General features: G+C 32.1%; 1 protein-coding gene across 1 annotated transcript in view; it reads right to left on the bottom strand.

Moving 5' to 3' along the window:
• The window catches only part of LOC113858177 (protein PHYLLO, chloroplastic), a 55,411-nt gene extending 42,422 nt beyond the window's left edge, over positions 1 to 12,989 (bottom strand). Inside the window, exons 1-6 of the mRNA XM_027490686.1 lie at positions 12,567 to 12,989; positions 12,238 to 12,355; positions 12,042 to 12,158; positions 4,894 to 4,995; positions 4,008 to 4,067; positions 3,800 to 3,868 (exon numbers count right to left, since the gene is read on the bottom strand). Of these exons, the coding sequence (XP_027346487.1) occupies positions 3,800 to 3,868; positions 4,008 to 4,067; positions 4,894 to 4,995; positions 12,042 to 12,158; positions 12,238 to 12,355; positions 12,567 to 12,943 (843 nt within the window). The 5' untranslated portion in view covers positions 12,944 to 12,989. The remainder of the gene's footprint in view (positions 1 to 3,799; positions 3,869 to 4,007; positions 4,068 to 4,893; positions 4,996 to 12,041; positions 12,159 to 12,237; positions 12,356 to 12,566) is intronic.
• Positions 12,990 to 17,309: the final 4,320 nt, after the last annotated feature.

The following is a 17,309-nucleotide window of genomic DNA, read 5'->3' as shown; positions in this document are numbered from 1 at the left end:
TCATCTTGTTTTAGGATTCTTTAAGTGATGAGACCAAGTGCAAAAATTATTGTTGAGATTAATGTATGTAAATAAGAAAACTATGTAAATAGGGTAACTATTTAATTAGCATAATTTTAGATAATAAAATATCATGTAATTATTATGCAATATCATGTAATTATCATGCATTATTATTATAACATAAATATAGCCCTGCTATGTATTCAAACACGCGGATTCATCCTGATATCTAGAGTCCGACATGAGTGCAATACTAATCTGCGCAATACCAATTGGCCCACTGTCTATTGTTGTAAAAAAAATTTTCAGAAACCACTTTGTTCTCTGTTTCTAATCTGGTTCCACCATATTCTTTCTTTGACAGACAATGTTTATGACCTTTCTCTCTCCTCAACGCTGCCCATGGCTGCTACCAATTTTCCAAGGCTAGACCTACTATCTTTACCAACCACATCACTGCTCCTCTTTCTACTGAGCAGTTGGATGGTAAAATTTATACTGCATAAGCTTCCAATATTCATCTTTGGCTTGTTGGATAGGATTATGATGAGCATATCACCACAAAAGCTGAAACATTTGTTGAGGCTAATTGTCCTCATTGGAAGAAGATCGATGTCCAACTTTGTTGCATTATTAAGCCTACCCTTCATCCTCTAATCGACCTGTTTTCCATGCCCATGAGACGTGAAGCTGTAGGGACTCGAAATAAGTCTCTTTATACCAATAAAACTCAGCTTTATGGGATATGTCATGAGACTGTTATTGGAGCTAAATCTCTTGACAATTCTACGGCTACCTACCTAGGTTGATTTTCTAGCCTCCTTCACGATTTCAATGAGCTCTTATCTCATGTTGATAAAACTAGCAAGCAGTTTGAGAAGCAATTCTTTGTTACTAGCCTTGTATGATTTACCTGAGACACATTTCAATGTTCGCAACCAAATTTAGGGATATCCCACTATTCCTACTCTAAACACTCCCCAGTCCACCTTGCTTTGTATTTTGACTAAGACATTTATCAAGATTGTTCCTTCTCCTCTTGTGCACTTCATGGTTGCCATCCTCGCATGGCCAACTTTGCTCACTTTTCTTCAAAGGGCCCATCTGACTCCTCCTCAGGTGTAATTTGTGTCTTATGATGAGTTTCTAAAATGGTGAAATCCTCAATCTTCCAGTTCCATTGGGCAAACTAGTAATTTCTTTGTTGACATCCCCCATTCCCTTGGTTTTTGGGTTCTTGATTCTAGGGCCACCGATCACATTAATGATAATAAATCACTTTTCTCTACTCTGTCCTTTTCTAATTTTTTTATCCCTAATCATTGTGTCTAATGGTTCCCAACATAACCTAGAGGTATTGGCATTGTATTCATTCTTCCATGTGTTTCCATTGATAATGTCTTTTATGTTCCAGGGTCCTTTAATCTACTCTTTATCCATTGTCTTACTCATTTCCTAATTTGTGTTGTTTCATTTACCGAAGATTTTGTTACTATGCAAAACCGAAGTTCGGACAGGATGATTACCTTTATATGTGAGTCCCAAGGTTTGTATATGACCAAGGAGGACATTTTTAAGGTAATGTCAACAAATAAGCCGAGACAAGGCTAAGGGAGGAGCAAAACTAAGAAGACAACTTGGCACCAAAGAGGAATAGGAGGAGAGTGGTAAATGGGGTTCCTTAGACAGCCTTGAATGCACGTACTCTAGGTGACCAACCTAGGAGTTAGGAATTAAGACTTGGTTGAATGTGATGATGATTAATGAAGGTTGAACGTATGACAAATAATAATAATGATAATAACCGTGAGATTCAGATGATTGATTGTTCACCATACATCATGTGCATGTGAGAGGGGGAGTTGTCAAGGCAAACAATGCAGCAGAGCTGTGGGATGCTTGTGTTTAGGTTCAGGAGAAGCTTGGGAGTAGTTAAGGATCTAATGGCTCAGAGTAGTTCACTGCAATCGAGTCACATCACCGTCAAACTCTTTGCTAATCCTGATGTGGACACTTATTACCAAGGTCATAGTAGGCATTCTCATAGCATGGAAATGTCAACAAATTCTTTTAAGGTAATTGTGTGCGCTTTTGTGTAGTAGGGAGTGGAGTCCTCTAGCCACTATTGACGAGGAGGATGATTATGACTGAGTAGAAGTATTGATAAGAGAAACGCGCATTGCATCACTTAACCAACAAATAATAAATCCATAATTAGTTGCATCATAAATCATTGCACATTGTGCTGTGTAAGATTAAATGTAATGTGAATGTTTGGTTAAATGTAAATTCCCTTAATTATTATATTTGAATGCAATGATTGTTTGATGAATTATATTATGTTTTGGACTCACCGTCTTGTGTACTTTTGGTATTCTCTTTTCCTTTGTTGTCTGTTATATTATATTGTACAGATAAGCATAGACCAAGCAAAGATTTGGGTCCTGTCCAGCAAGGAGGACATGTGGATCTACGACCCAGAAACGTGTAAGCACACCTACAAGTGGTTGGTGATCCTAGGTGTGGGGTCTGTGACTAAAAATGGCTGGGAGCCGTACTGGGTTGACAGCATTTTGGAAGAGATTTCCATCCCTTCACCTGAGTCAGAGCAGCATCTTCCCTTTACTATTCCTAACCTTTCTCCACCACAGCCTACTTCACCAATTTATGTACCACAGCCTGATGATGGGAGTTCTCCCATGGACACTCAGAGCCCTTTTTCGGACACCCCTACCGACATTGGCCATAACAATGTTCCTCTTAGAGACTCATCACCACCTCCAAAACTTGAATGGAAGGATGTTGAGGTCTGATAAGACCCAAGTTCACCATGGGTCAATAGAACCACTGGCCCATGAAGGAAAAGGAGGCCCAAAACAGTGGATTGTGTATGAACGTCGGAAGAAGAAAAATGTTGACGAGGCTTGCGGTTAAGGGAGAGAGAAGATTCAGTGATATATAGATTCAGTGATTTATGGAAGGGGATATTGTTATGATTTACGGTTATGGCTTTTGTGTAGGAGCCTAGCTCTTGGCAGAGGAGAATTCTCCCTTCTCTGAGTTTCCTTTCTTTGCATATTCACTAAATATAGCACCCATCATTTTATTCACATTTACAATTCTTAATTCTAGGTTGTTTGTTGATTCTGGTGTTATTGGGTGTCTATTAAGGTCATTGAGTCCTCCATTCGCCCTTTTCCCAAACCTTCTTCCCCTATTCTTGTACCACCCCCTGATGAGACGAGGCCTTTTGTATATCTCCCATCACCACCGCCACCTCAATCTATATCCCGATCACCCCCACCTTTCATTGGTTGGAGAGACAATGATGAAGAGCTTCCTCTTACTCCTCGCCCTAGGACATGGGGCACAGTTGCCTCTCCAGACAGCATGCAGTTGGATCTGACTAAAGACTTCATTCCTTTGGAGGAATTTATGTAGTCTTTGTTCTTTTCACTGATAATTACTAACAAATTCTAACAGGTATCATATACTAACACCTAAAACTAATAATAACATACACTTAATACATATCTATCCATCAACATATAGACAACTGTAAATGTCTGTTCTAAAAGTTAGGAAAATAGTTTGAATAAGGATAACAACCAAATTATCCAACTTACATATGATTTAGGTTCTGCTTTTCTTATGCCATGTTTATCTCCTTTATCTTTTTCTGGGTCATAACAGATTGGTTGCGTTTCACTTAACCAACTCTCTGCCTTTATATTCTAGCATTGGATGACTCTTTGGGTAAGAGAAAAAACATTCTTTATCCAAAATTACAATATACCATGTTATTTGAAACCGCAAGGGCTGCTGAGAGCCTGACACAAAATTGACTGGAAGATGGAGACTCTTTCTGCAATAGAAGTGAATAAAATTAGAAATGTTCAACTATGCAGAAGAGAGAACAAACATATACAGATGGAAAAATACACAAATTTCAAATTAATGTAGGAAAAGGTGGAAATGTAAAATGTACTGGAAAAATAAGATACCAGTTCCATGATGTTGCCTACACTTTCCCTTCCTCCTGATGCAATTGTGCTCATGTAGACCTGGTGATTCATGTAGATCAGCAAATAAATAAACAACTAGAGCAATCTTTTAATGGATCAAGAAATGCTCGTCACTCTAAAAACAATACTGGAACAGGAGCATTGTGCAAATAAATTAATAAAAAAACATAGGAATGAAATAAATACAGGAAAATACAATATAAAACTACGTACCAACTTTAAATTTCAGAAATGAATGAAATGAAGGATATATAGAGGAACAGAATTCTTTTACATAATTCTTATCCCTTTTGGTAGTGCATACAGATGCCCTTGGGCAAGAAACAGAGAATAATGTGTCTATATATTCCCCTAAACATTCACTGTCTTATAGCTGAAAAGCACAATAGTCAAATAGATTTAAGCAAAAAAAAGATAAAGAAAATAGCTTCAGAGCAATAACATTCAACAAGACCCATGGAAAAAGATATGAAAAACATAAATGGTTAAAATACACACTTAGTCTATATAGTTATAACTCATTTACAGATTAATCCTTATGCTAAAAAAACTTAAAATTTAGTTGCTACACAAGCTTTTCATTATTACACTTTAGTCAGTATTGCTTCAGTATAACCTCTACTTTGGTCCTTGATATTATAAAAAATAACAGGGATCAAAACATAACAAATGCTCATGTAGGACTAAAACGTAATTTTTAAGTATAAAAACTATTTCGTAAATGAATGCTAATTATAAGAACTAGATTTGTATTTCAACCAAGATATACAACTAAAGATATGTCAAACAGATATTAGCAATTTAGGAAATAACAATTAGTTGCTGTAAGTAAACCTTACATATTAGGAAAGAAATGAGCTTATACCCTTGATATAGATCTATCTTCTATCAAATTGAGTCTTCTGAGAGCAGCTCTTATGCATTTGGATTTCCATGTGTCAATAGTGGACCAGACATGGCACATAACCTACACCAAAGGAAATATAACATTAACTATAGATACAAAGGGAGATGAGATTTTTTATTTTTAAGAACAGAAGAGAAAAAGAATCATCCTTAAGTCTGTGGTGCACTTATAATGGTAAAGCAATCAATTAATAACAAGTTAACAACAGTTCATTGAAAATTCAATTTAAACTTTTAGACAAGGAAATCGTTGAAGAGTGTTGGTGGAATGTTGGAAGTGAAAGTAAATTCAGTGGGAGCAGACTGCAAAGCAGATTCGGGAGGAGCAAACTGCACCACATTGGCAGTTCTAGGGGGCCGACCATGCAGAGCATAACAATGATCAATAGTGGGGCCAATTTTGTGGGAGTGGTCACACTTAAAATGTGAGAGCAAGGCGGAAGAGTCAAAAGGGGTAGATGATACGAGCAAGAACAATGTCTGAGGCAGTGGTGGCCTTGGTAGGAATGCGTAGCAAAGAGGACCAAGCAATCCTCATAGTGGGAGCAAAAGTGGAAGGCAATAAGTTAACCATACAAAGTTAGCAACATAAAAAAGGTCTGACAGTTCTCCAATTCCATGGCAGCAATCTCATAGGAAGGTAGAAGTTCATTAAAGTCATGAAGACCACTCATACGACACAAATAGTTTGGCATAGTGCAATCAAGTTTCTAAGCCGCAGCATCCATGAGATTTTGACATACTCTAGAGACTTTGTATGTCACTGGTGTAAAGTAACTTGGCTTGTGACCAAACTAATTCACATGTATCATGGGAGTAAAAAATCTGCTTCACAAAATAATGAATAATGGACTTGATGAAACTGCAAAGTTGAGCATCAATCTTACTCCATTAAGCACGTTCATTCTATGCCACAGTTGCTTCTTTGACGGTCAAGATAATCTTGACCCTTGAGCCAAAGTTTGATGTCAGAGGCCCAAGAAGCAATTTTTGTCATCCAACTTGTTAGTAGACAGCTCAGTAGTGATAAAGTTGGTGAAAATAGATGCTTCAAGTTTGGGAGGGGCCAGAGTTGCCATGGGTCAAGCAGCAATATCAGAGGCAAAGAGTTAAGCCCAAATTTCTTAATATGGTATCAGAATAAAAAATAAGATGTCTCACATTGGTTAAGAATAGAGCCAAAATACTCTTTATAAGGACTAAGGTAGTCCTCCCATGAGCAAGCTCTTAGGAGTGAGTTGGGTGTGAATTTCTCAACATGGTATCAGAGCCTAACAACGAAGAAATCCTAATCCATCCTTTCTCGGTGGGCCTAAATTTTTTTTCAGAAACCGTGTCTCTGATTTCTGATTTTTTCTGACTGCCACTGTTCACTCTGCTGGCAACTTTTCTGACGGCCACTATTCGCACCGCTGGCGACTTTTTCGACATGCTTTTTTACCAGCTTTCTCTCCTTCTCTAGCGCTGTCTCTGACTGCTGCCTATTTTGTCAGGCTGTCCTCCAATCTGTACTTTATTCTTCGATCCAAGTTACGGGTCCCTAATTTTTTCCATTTTTGGCCCTGTTTGGTACTGTTCATGCTGCACTATGGCCACCTCTACCCCTTCCTACATCAAAATTCAGCAATCGCCAGCACATGCTCCTTCCCCCACATATAGTGACTTTCTACAATGGTTTGAGGAGCATCAAGCCTTTGGTCCCACTACTTTTGTTGTGCACACGAGTAATTCTTTTGTTGATGTCTCTCCCTCTTCCTCCCTTGGACCATGGGCCGTTGATTCTAGGGCCATTGACCGCTAATGCGTCCCAAACACAATCTCAGGGTATTGGTACTGTCCACCCTTTTCCGTCCCTCTCTATTGATAATGTTCTTGATGTTCCCGTATCCCCTTTTAACTTACTTTCCATTAGTCATCCCACTTGTTCCCTTGATTGTATTATCTCTTTCACAAAAGATTTTGTGTACCTGCAAGACCGGTGTTTAAGGAGGATGATTGGCACTACATGTGAGTCTCATGGTCTCTACCATTTAAATGCTTCTACTCATGCTGGTTCAATAATTGATTCACCTCTTCTTATTCATGCCCAGTTACGACATCCTAGTTTAACCAAGTTACAACACTTGGTACAAAGTCTTTCCAAGTTATCTACTTTGTCCTATGAGTTGTTTCAATTAGGAAAATATACTCGCCGTTCTTTAACTAGTCGTGTCCATTGCAGTTCTACTTCTCCCTTTTCTTTAGTTCACACTTATGTGTGAGATCCTAGTCACACTGTGTCTTAACATTAGTTAATAATAGAGCCAAAATACTCCTTATAGAGTAGTCCTCCTCCTACGAGATAGCTTTTGGAAGTGAGTTAGGCCTATGTTTTTTAACATGAATCAAGTTGGAAAAGGCTCAAAGTGACATTGACAGGTTGCTGCCCCATTTCTATCATTTTCCCCACTGCATTTGCTAAAGTGCCAACCATTGTATGAATATGGGCAGCAGATTTCACCCTTTCCATTGCAGTTGCAAGTTGCAACTATATCAATTCACTCATCCCTTTGTCTTCCCACCTTATGAACCCTTCGAAACACCTTGGAACTCATCATGTGAATTCCCCCAGGATCAAATAAGTCCACTTTAGGACTGTCTTGCTTCCAAATCCCTTCAAAAGTCTTTCCCACATTGTAAAAAAAAGCACCCCTGCTCATGGTAGTTAAAATCAGGAGTAGAATCATAAAATTGTAGGATTTTACGATTTTTCTCAACTGAACGATTCAGATCACAATGGAAATCGGAGCATAGTGAAATTGTAGTAAAATCACAATTTGGATCGTGAAATCAGTAAAATCTCAATTTGCTTCCGATTTCAGCAAAACACAGGTTGGATCTGGATCTCGGCCCAAATCCTTTATAACCTGAGCCCAACCCAGCTTCTTAATTAGGAGCAAATGAAGTCCCGTGTTATTTTCTTCTTTTGCAAATGAAGTCCAGCGTTCTTTTCTCCTTCGTCGAACCCTAGACTTGCTCAAAGTGACTTCATGTGCATTGTTAGCTAAATCCTTCTTTTCTTCTTCACAACTCTCTGGTTTTCTCTGCCCCAATCCTACTCGTTAGTTATTTTCTTCTCATCTTCCTCTAGTTTCTTTGTGGAACCCTAAACCGACTAGGCGACAACGACTTTTTTTCTTCTTGCTCTATTGTTTTTCATCTTGTTGGAGAATGGCTTCAAACATCACCCCTGTTTCCACGAGCATTCTGGGGAACCAACCTATGAGGCACGCTTGAAGAGCCATAGCATTGGAGCTATCGGTTATAGTTGCGAGTGACCCAGAAAAACAACAAGATGAAAATATCGATTTTCAGTTCAAGGAACTGTGAAGGTTCAATGCAAAGTCTGCCAACAAGTACTAAGTGGAGGTATTTATCACCTAAAGCACCACTCGGCTAAAACAAATCAAAATGTTGAACCTTGCAAATCTGTTCCTAAGGAAGTGAATAAGAAGATGATTGATTTTTTACTACTTCCTTGATGAAAAAAGTAGCTAACATAGATGACTCTTTGGAAACAGGTGAAAAGAGAAAAGCCATTGAAGGTGCTGAAGTTGAGAGTGTTGGGATCGGACAGTTTTGCAAGAAAAGGGGTGTTGGTCCACAAGCCACAATAAACAGCATATTCAAGAAGGGTATAAGGGAGGATGCATATTGCAAGATTTTTGTACAATAATGCCATGGCTTTCAATGTGGCAAGAAGTGAAGAATTTCCTGCCATATGTGAGTTAATTGCACAACACGGTGCAAGAAGTGAAGTTGACATGGGAACTTATTGAAGAACATAAGATTGTTTGGAAGAGTGTTGGTTGCACGATAATGACAAATGGGTGGACTAACAAAAGGAGGAGAACCATTCTAAACTTCTTAGTAAACAGCCCCAAAGATACAGTATTTTTGAAGTCAATAGATGACTCCCACATCACCAAAACAGCTGACAAACTATTTAGCATACTTGATGAAGTTGTGGAAAAGGTTGGCAAGGAAAATGTAGTGTAGATTGTAGGTGATAATGCAGCAATCTATAAAGCTGTTGGAGAGATGTGGATGGAGAAAAAGAGGAATTTATACTAGACTCCTTGTGCTGCACACTGCATTAAACTAATATTGGAAGACTTTGAGAAAAAGATACCTCTCCATGAGGAAACAATCCCAAAGTGCAGAAAAATCACAACCTATATTCACACAAGGACTTTTCTCATTTCATCATTGCAACGCTTCACAAAAGAAACAGATTTGGTGAGACCAGGTATCACTCGATTTGCCACTTCATATTTAACTTTGGGGGTGCCTTCATGAGAACAAAGGAGCTCTATTAAGAATGTTCTCGTGTGATGAATGGAAATCCAATACGTTTTCTAGGACAAGAGAGGGGAAATTGGTGGAGAAAGTTGTTTTGGACAATCAATTATGGAAGAATGTTCTAATCCATGGTAGTCAAAATCGCATTTTGGATCGTAGAATCACATTTTGGATCGTAGAATCATACGATTCTACGATCTCTAGCCACGCCTCCGTGTTGAGTCGGTGCTAGGAACACAAAATGGTGGGATCGGCTGGGACGTAAAAACGTTGAAAACACATGATTCCGATGTGCACAGAAGAAGATATTTTGGGCCAACGACCCGCGACCCAACCCGACTTTGGAACCCTAAAATCCCAAAAACTCCGCGCTGCGACTTCTTCCTTTCTTCTTCATTTTGTTCTACAAAACTTTACATCTCTGTTGTGCGTTTTTCCAGCGACTGCAATTTGGCTCCCCGACTGGATTTTTAATGTGATTTGGTCTGGGATTTTCTGCTTTTTGTGCTCTGTTTTGGTTTGCGATCCCTGCAGCTTTCGCTCCGATGACTGTGTCTGCTCCAGCGAACTTGTCTGTGCCAGCACTGTGCTTTGCACCGGCGACCTTGTCAAAGCGGAGCATTTTGCTGTGGTGGTCATCCTAGTTGTATTTGCAATCATTGGAGCCTCATTTGCAGTGCAACAGTGCCGCTGGAGTATAAGTAGTCAACAATCTGACTTTAGGATTTTTTAAGGGTAAAAAAGACTTCTTAATTTTTAAAAATAATCTGACTTTCCCTTTTAGCCCTTAAAATGACTTTATTTTAAATCTTTTTTAGGGGTAAAATAGTCTTTCTAACGGAATACCTTACCTTATCCATCTTTTCCTTCTTCTCTATTTCTGTTTTTAGCATTTCCTTGTCTCTGGTTTGAACTCTTCCCTCATTTGTCTTTGTTTTACTTCCTCATCTTTATATTTATACTATTTTATATGCATTTATACAATTTTGTAGGATCTTACGATCCGTGTTACAATCCTACGAGTTACGATCTTTCATCCCCTCTCTGATCCTACACAGAATCTCGATTTTGACTACCATGTTCTAATATATTTAAAGGGTGCATATCCTTTAATCAAAGTCACTCGTTTGGTTGATTCAGATGAGAAGCCAGCCATGGGCTTTGTTTATGAGGCAATAGACCAAGCTAAAGAGGCTATTCATATAGATTTCAATGGTATCAAGAAGAGGTAATTGATTATCTATCAAATTTAGTTAAAATTAAAATTTTGTAGTCTTTTATTCATTGTTAGAAAATTAACCCATTTTATTTATTCTTTAGTTACATATCTCTATGGAATATAATTGATATATAGAACAAACAACTTTGTAAGCCAGCCCTCAATTGCATTATAGTCTTGGATTTAAAGTTGATCTTAAAGTTAAACGAGGACTATATGATTATATGGCAAGAATGGTGTCTAATATTAAAGAACAGGGCAAGATTGATGTTCAAATTGATGATTTCAAGAAACAACAAATGTTTTTCAGTAGCCCTTTAGCTAGAGCAACACTTCAGAAGGAGATCCCAACTGATTGGTGGGAGTCAAATGGAGATGAACATTCAAAGCTTCAAAAGTTTGTCATTCGTGTATTAAGTTTAACATGTTCCCCTGGATGTAAGCACAATTAGAGTGCATTTGAGATGATAAAATTTTTAGTAAAGTTGTTTTCAATTATCTACAAGCCTACAGATTGCTTATACATATTTGAATGTGTTTAGGTCTATATCAAAAAGAGAAATCACTTGAAGCAAATGACAATGACTGATGTTGTCTTTGTAATAGCTAATTCAAAATTGGTAAAAAAGAAGCAACTTAAGAGCTCGTGAACTAGACCTTGACAATGTTTGGGGATATTGAATGGTTGGATTTGGATGGAGATGAGACCTTAGCACAGAACCAAGCTGGCCACAATGCTGTTGAGAATGATGTTGATATGCTGAATTTGGATGATGAAGTTGATGCAGATGAAGATGAATAACATATGGTGGATCTTTATGATTTTAATGTGGCACAATTGTTAGATTAGACATCTTAGAATATTACTAGTTAGTAGTTCCTATTTATATTTGATGTTTGTACTTTTTAATTTACCAAAAACATGGTCATTTGGCTATTTTGGGTTGTTAACTTGTTACATTATGGATTATGCTTGATAGTCTTCTCATGGAATATGTATTATTTAAGTACTTTTAGTGATTTAATGTTTTTTTTTAATTTCAGCTATTTTATATTCAGAATATGAACTTATATGCATGTATATATAGTTTTTGTAAAATCTTACAATTCGATTTATGATTTTACGATTTTTACTTCCCATTTATGATTTTACAATTTTGACTTCCCTTAACGATTTGAAGTAAAATCTCGATTTTAACAACCTTGCCCCTCTTGAACACCTTATATGAAACATATTTAGGCCATTCTTTGTCATCTCCAATACCCCTTTCTTAAAAGTAGGAAAAGAAGAATAATAGAAAAAAAGGATTTTATTATTTAGTAGACATATATGATCCACTATTTATATTAGGGGTAGGATAACCCTTAATTTATATCAAATAATTGACCCATTATGTCATTGAATATTAAGTGTTAACAATCAAAAATTATAAGTCTTAATTAAGGAATTATGGTTCTTAACTCAATTGCTCACAACCTGTCATTTTTGTAACCATGCAACATTTTATTTTCTAATTATTATTTCTAACAATAAAGGCACTGGGCACCTGGTTTAGAGAAACTTCAAGCAAATAATGAGCTTCTTCAAAAGTAGAGAGGGAAAAGTCATCCCATGCAAGTGTCATTGTTAGAATGGAAACACTTTCCAGCTCATCCAACTCAATCTGTCATAACAAAATTTACAGTTTAAAAGCTAAAAATGGGACCATCAAACTAATGGCAATAACATGGAAAAACCTTGACCTGAGGGATGAAAAAGCAAAAAGAACCCTCCTCATGAGTCACAGAAACCGGATCATTATCCAAATTAACATCCATAAAACCATAAGCCACTAAATGGGTTGAATCAGTTGAGATGTATCTGCGGAAATAAATTAATTCTTTGGTTAGCTTCATAATAAATAAAAAATTCCATGCTTGGCCAAAAAAGTTTGATAGCATGCAGAGCCTTCTTCGAATACATAATAAATGTCTACATAATCCAATCCAATGACTGATACACATGGCAAGAAGTAACAAGTAGTCTCAAGTCATGAGCAGATAGAAATCAGTCATTGGAAGCAAAAACTGACCTTTTGATGAAAGTGGGGTTGGGAGAGGCAAAAGAAACAGCAACACCAATGCCAAAAACTCCTCGGCCTCCACTGACATAGATTGACTTAGAGTCGGCGTTGGTCTTGGAAACAAAAATGAGAGGAAACACTGGCGAAGACTGAGGTTGAGAGCAAAACAAGGAGAAGGCCTTAGAGCTGGGAGGCACGGCCACCTGAAAGCGAAGGAAACCAGTGGAAGAGAGAGGACGCGACACCTTCAACAATTGAAGAGCCTCCTTCAATTTCTCAAGTCCCTCTTCCAATGTCAGTGCTGGAGGCAGAGTCCTCGTCATGCACTGCTCGAAAACCACTTCCTTTTCCACAACGTCGTCGTTTAGGGGCACCGGCCCATCCATCCTCACTCCTCCCCCAACCACTCCTACAACAAACTCACTCTTACTCTTACTCTTACTCTTACTCCTCCTCGCCCACACCCTCCCACCACTCCCCACACAACGAGGTCCCTCAACCATAAACATTGCCCCATTGCACGCCCCCCACACTCCCAAGGGCGCCACAGCCAAATTCATTGCTCAGTACAAGATGGATAACAACGGATAAGAAAGAAAGAGGGAAAGCCTAGCTTATGTGTGTAACTCCCCTTGCTTTTGACTCAATAATTATTTATGAAAAATAAAATATTTTATTTTTATATTTAATAGTATTTAAAATATTATTAATGATAAAATTATGGAGTTAACAATTATTTTTATTTTTATATTTAATATTATAAAAAAAATCTAAAAGTTACTAAAGCAGAAATTTTAATTTTTTTATTTAGATTAATAATTAAAATTTTAATAAAAATTTACATTAAATTAACTTTAAATATCAAACGAGAAGATCAGAGTTTTTCTTTATTTTTTTCTCTTTTTTTTTCTTTTTTATTTTTTTCTTTTCTTGGCAGAGAAAAACGGAAGGACCAATAGATAGATAAAGTAAAGTGAGTTTTTCAGAAAATTTTAGAAACGAATATTCTTGATAAATCCTATCTAAAATTAATGATACAGAAATATATATATATATATATATATATATATATATATATATAAATCCAAAAAATGTGTGTATGCCAAAATTAAAAATAGGCGTATATTAAACAGTGTTGTGCATTTGTTTATACAAGTGCAATTAAAAGATTACATTTAAATAATAATAATAAAATTTGAACTTATCTGCAGTGTTGAATTTTAATTTAGGCGTGGCTTTGTCATGACCAGGGATCTTGTATCTTTTTTCCGTTACATTACTCCATTTATAATAGATGTTATTTTATGAAAAGTTTTTATTTTTTAATTTATTTTAAATATTTGAAATTTGTAAAATATAGTTAAAAAATAAATATTTTTATATTAAAATATTTTAAATACTTTATTTTATAAAATAATGTGTGATTTTTCATATTTAAATTTAATTCATATCAAGAATTTTATTATTTTATTTACTTATAAAGTTAAATGGCTTTTAAAAAATATTATTAATCTATATTTTAGTATCTTAATTAAAAAATTTATTAATTTTATTTAAAAACTCATTAAGAATTTATAAAATTAAAATAAATCGACATTCATAAATAAAAATAAATTTAAAGTACACAAAACTTTATAAGTATAATTAATTATTAAAAATACATATACTATCATATTTTAATTAAAAAATATATTTTAGTTCAGTTGAAAACAAAATAAAAACGAGAGCATGGCTCACACACATAAAAAATTAAGTTACGAATCAAAAGAAAATAAATAAAAATTTTCTTTTTTTATAAATACTATTAAATATATTTATATTTTTTACAGATTTGAACAAATATATTTATATTTTTTATTAATTAATTTAGTATAAAAATAAATATAATTTAAAAAATAATTATTTAATGTAACACAAAAATAAAAATAAAAAATTTAATTATTTTTAAAATAATTATATAAAAAATAAATATAATTATGTGTTATTCAAATTTGTTTATATTTTTTATTAAATTTATTTATTTTAATATAAAAAAATTATAATTTTAAAATAAAAATATATAATCATAAAATTTTATTATATTAAATATAATTATATTAAAAAATATAATAAATATATTTTAATATATAACTTTATATATATTTTATATATTTTTCATTCTCTTCAATAATAAAAATTATTATTCTTTTAGTTGATGTACACATAAAAAATTATTTTTTTAAAAATCAATTAAAAAGAATATGAAAATGAAAATATATAGTAAAAGATTTTAATTATTTTAAAATATAAATAATGTAAATTTACTATATTATTATTAATAAAAAAATTTAAATTAAAATAAAAGTACATAAAAAAATATATATCAATAAGTAGAAATATAACAAAAATATTTTTTAATAAAAAATGAGTTTTTGTATTATACTCGAGCAAGATCCATTTAAATGAAGTTTAATTTTTATTTTTTAAGAATTAAAATAAATATTAATATAAATTATTTATAATATTATTAATTGATAATTTTAAAATAATTTATTTAAATTTAATTTATAAAAAGTAAATGTATACTAATAATTAATAATTTTAATTTAAAATATTTTTAACTTTTAAATTATTATTAATTTTAAAAATATGATATTCTAAATAATTACATCAATACAAAAATATATATTTATCTTACATTATATTTTATAATTTAGTTTATAGCTGAATAATAAATTGTAAGTTCATTATATGGTTGAATACTTTAAAAACTTAAAAGTATTTAAATTCAATTTTAATCTCAAAAAAAATTTAAATAATTAAAATGTAAATATTAATAAATAAATATAATATGAAATATTAATATTAAAAAAAATATTCTTATGTTATTTTAAAAAATAATTCATATCTTTATTTGATTTTATATTTTTTTAATAATCGTAAGAGAAATATTTGAAACGTAAAAAAATTATTAAAAAGTTGAAGAGTTCAAATTTACCTTTAAAACAAATAATATATATAAAAACTAAATATAATATTTAAATTTAATTTATATTTAAAATATTATAAGTTATTTATTTATTTATTATAGTATAAAAATATTAAATATGCAAATCCAAAAATTACAATAAGATTTTAATAACAAATTTATATATTACCTTTTCATTGTAATGATATTTAATATTATTTAATTTATTTTAATTATTTTAATTAGATAATTTTAATCTAAAATTTAAAGTCATAACCATTAATGTAATGTTTAAAAACAAATAACACCACTCTTAAAATTTAATTAATAAATAATTTTAGTTAAAAGATGAATAAGAAAAAAATATAAAAAAATTTAAATTACTATATCACTATTTAATTATATCATCATCAAAATTTCATATAAATTTTTTGAAATTCTCATAGTTGGAAAAAATCACAAATCTTGTAATATCAATATTTTTAATAGTATACATATAATTTACATCTCAATGTTAAAATGACAACGAATAACTAAAAATTTAGTTAAAAAAATGAAAGTACTGTAATAGACTTTTTAAAAAGCTTAAATTAATTAAATAGACAGGCTAAGTTTTAAAAAAGTTAAATTGTAAGCCCCTGTAAGATGTTTTAGTTTATTTCCATCCTTAATTTTAATACACAAATATAAAGTAATATAATATAAAGAATTATTGACAAGTTTTCAAGAGTTATGTAAAAATTGCTTATTATATAAGTAAAGATAAATATATATTTAATAATATATCACAAGATGAAAGATCAATTTAATAAATGTTATCTTTTTATCTGTATTATAATTTATTTACCTTTTCATCGTAAAAATAATTTAATAATATGCAATACAAAATTATAATTTGTGAGTTTGTAATTTTTTTATTTTAAAAATATTTTAATTTTTAATACACATATTTAAATGCTAAATATATTTAAATAATTAATAAAATTATTTAAGTCAATATCATTCAAATTTGAATAAGATCTAAAATAATTTATATGATTTTATTTTCAAGATTTGTTAAATTTCTCTGAGGTTATTTTTGTATAATTTTAAGTAATTTTTTTATTTTCAAATTTTATGGTGAGCCTTTTCACTTTTTTATATAATCAAACTTAACAATTTTTTATTAAATGCAATTTATTATGAATTTGTTATTTCCATTCTTGACATTGTATAACTATCGATGTAAAATTTTTATATATAATTAATTTTAATAAATCTTTTTGAATAAAATCAAATATAATAATTATAAATTAATTATAATTTAAATTTCTAAGATAGGTGAAACATTTAATTTATTTCAATAAATTTTTATTAAATACAATTTATATTTACTTTATTATTTTTGTTTTTAATTTACACCAACATCTATTTTGATAATATGTGTGATCATAATAAAATAAATATAAATTGCATTTAATAAAAATTTATTGAAATGAATTAAATGTTTCACATTGTATAACTATCGATGTAAAATTTTTATATATAATTAATTTTAATAAATTTTTTTGAATAAATTCAAATATAATAATTATGAATCAATTATAATTTAAATTTCTAAGATATGTGAAACATTTAATTCATTTCAATAAATTTTTATTAAATATAATTTATATTTATTTTACTATTTTTGTTTTTAATATCTATTTTGATAATATGTGTGATCATAATTACATATGACTTTAAGTATTTTAAAATTTTCAATAAATTTTTATCAAATGCAATTCATAATTAAGTTATTGATTTATTTTTAACAGTGTCAAAAA

The sequence above is a fragment of the Abrus precatorius genome, unplaced genomic scaffold (genome assembly GCF_003935025.1).
Source record: "Abrus precatorius isolate BTA unplaced genomic scaffold, Abrus_2018 Scaffold2, whole genome shotgun sequence".
Lineage (NCBI taxonomy): Eukaryota > Viridiplantae > Streptophyta > Magnoliopsida > Fabales > Fabaceae > Abrus > Abrus precatorius.
Note: the sequence above shows the minus strand (reverse complement) of the source record. Positions and strands in the feature narration are given on the sequence as shown.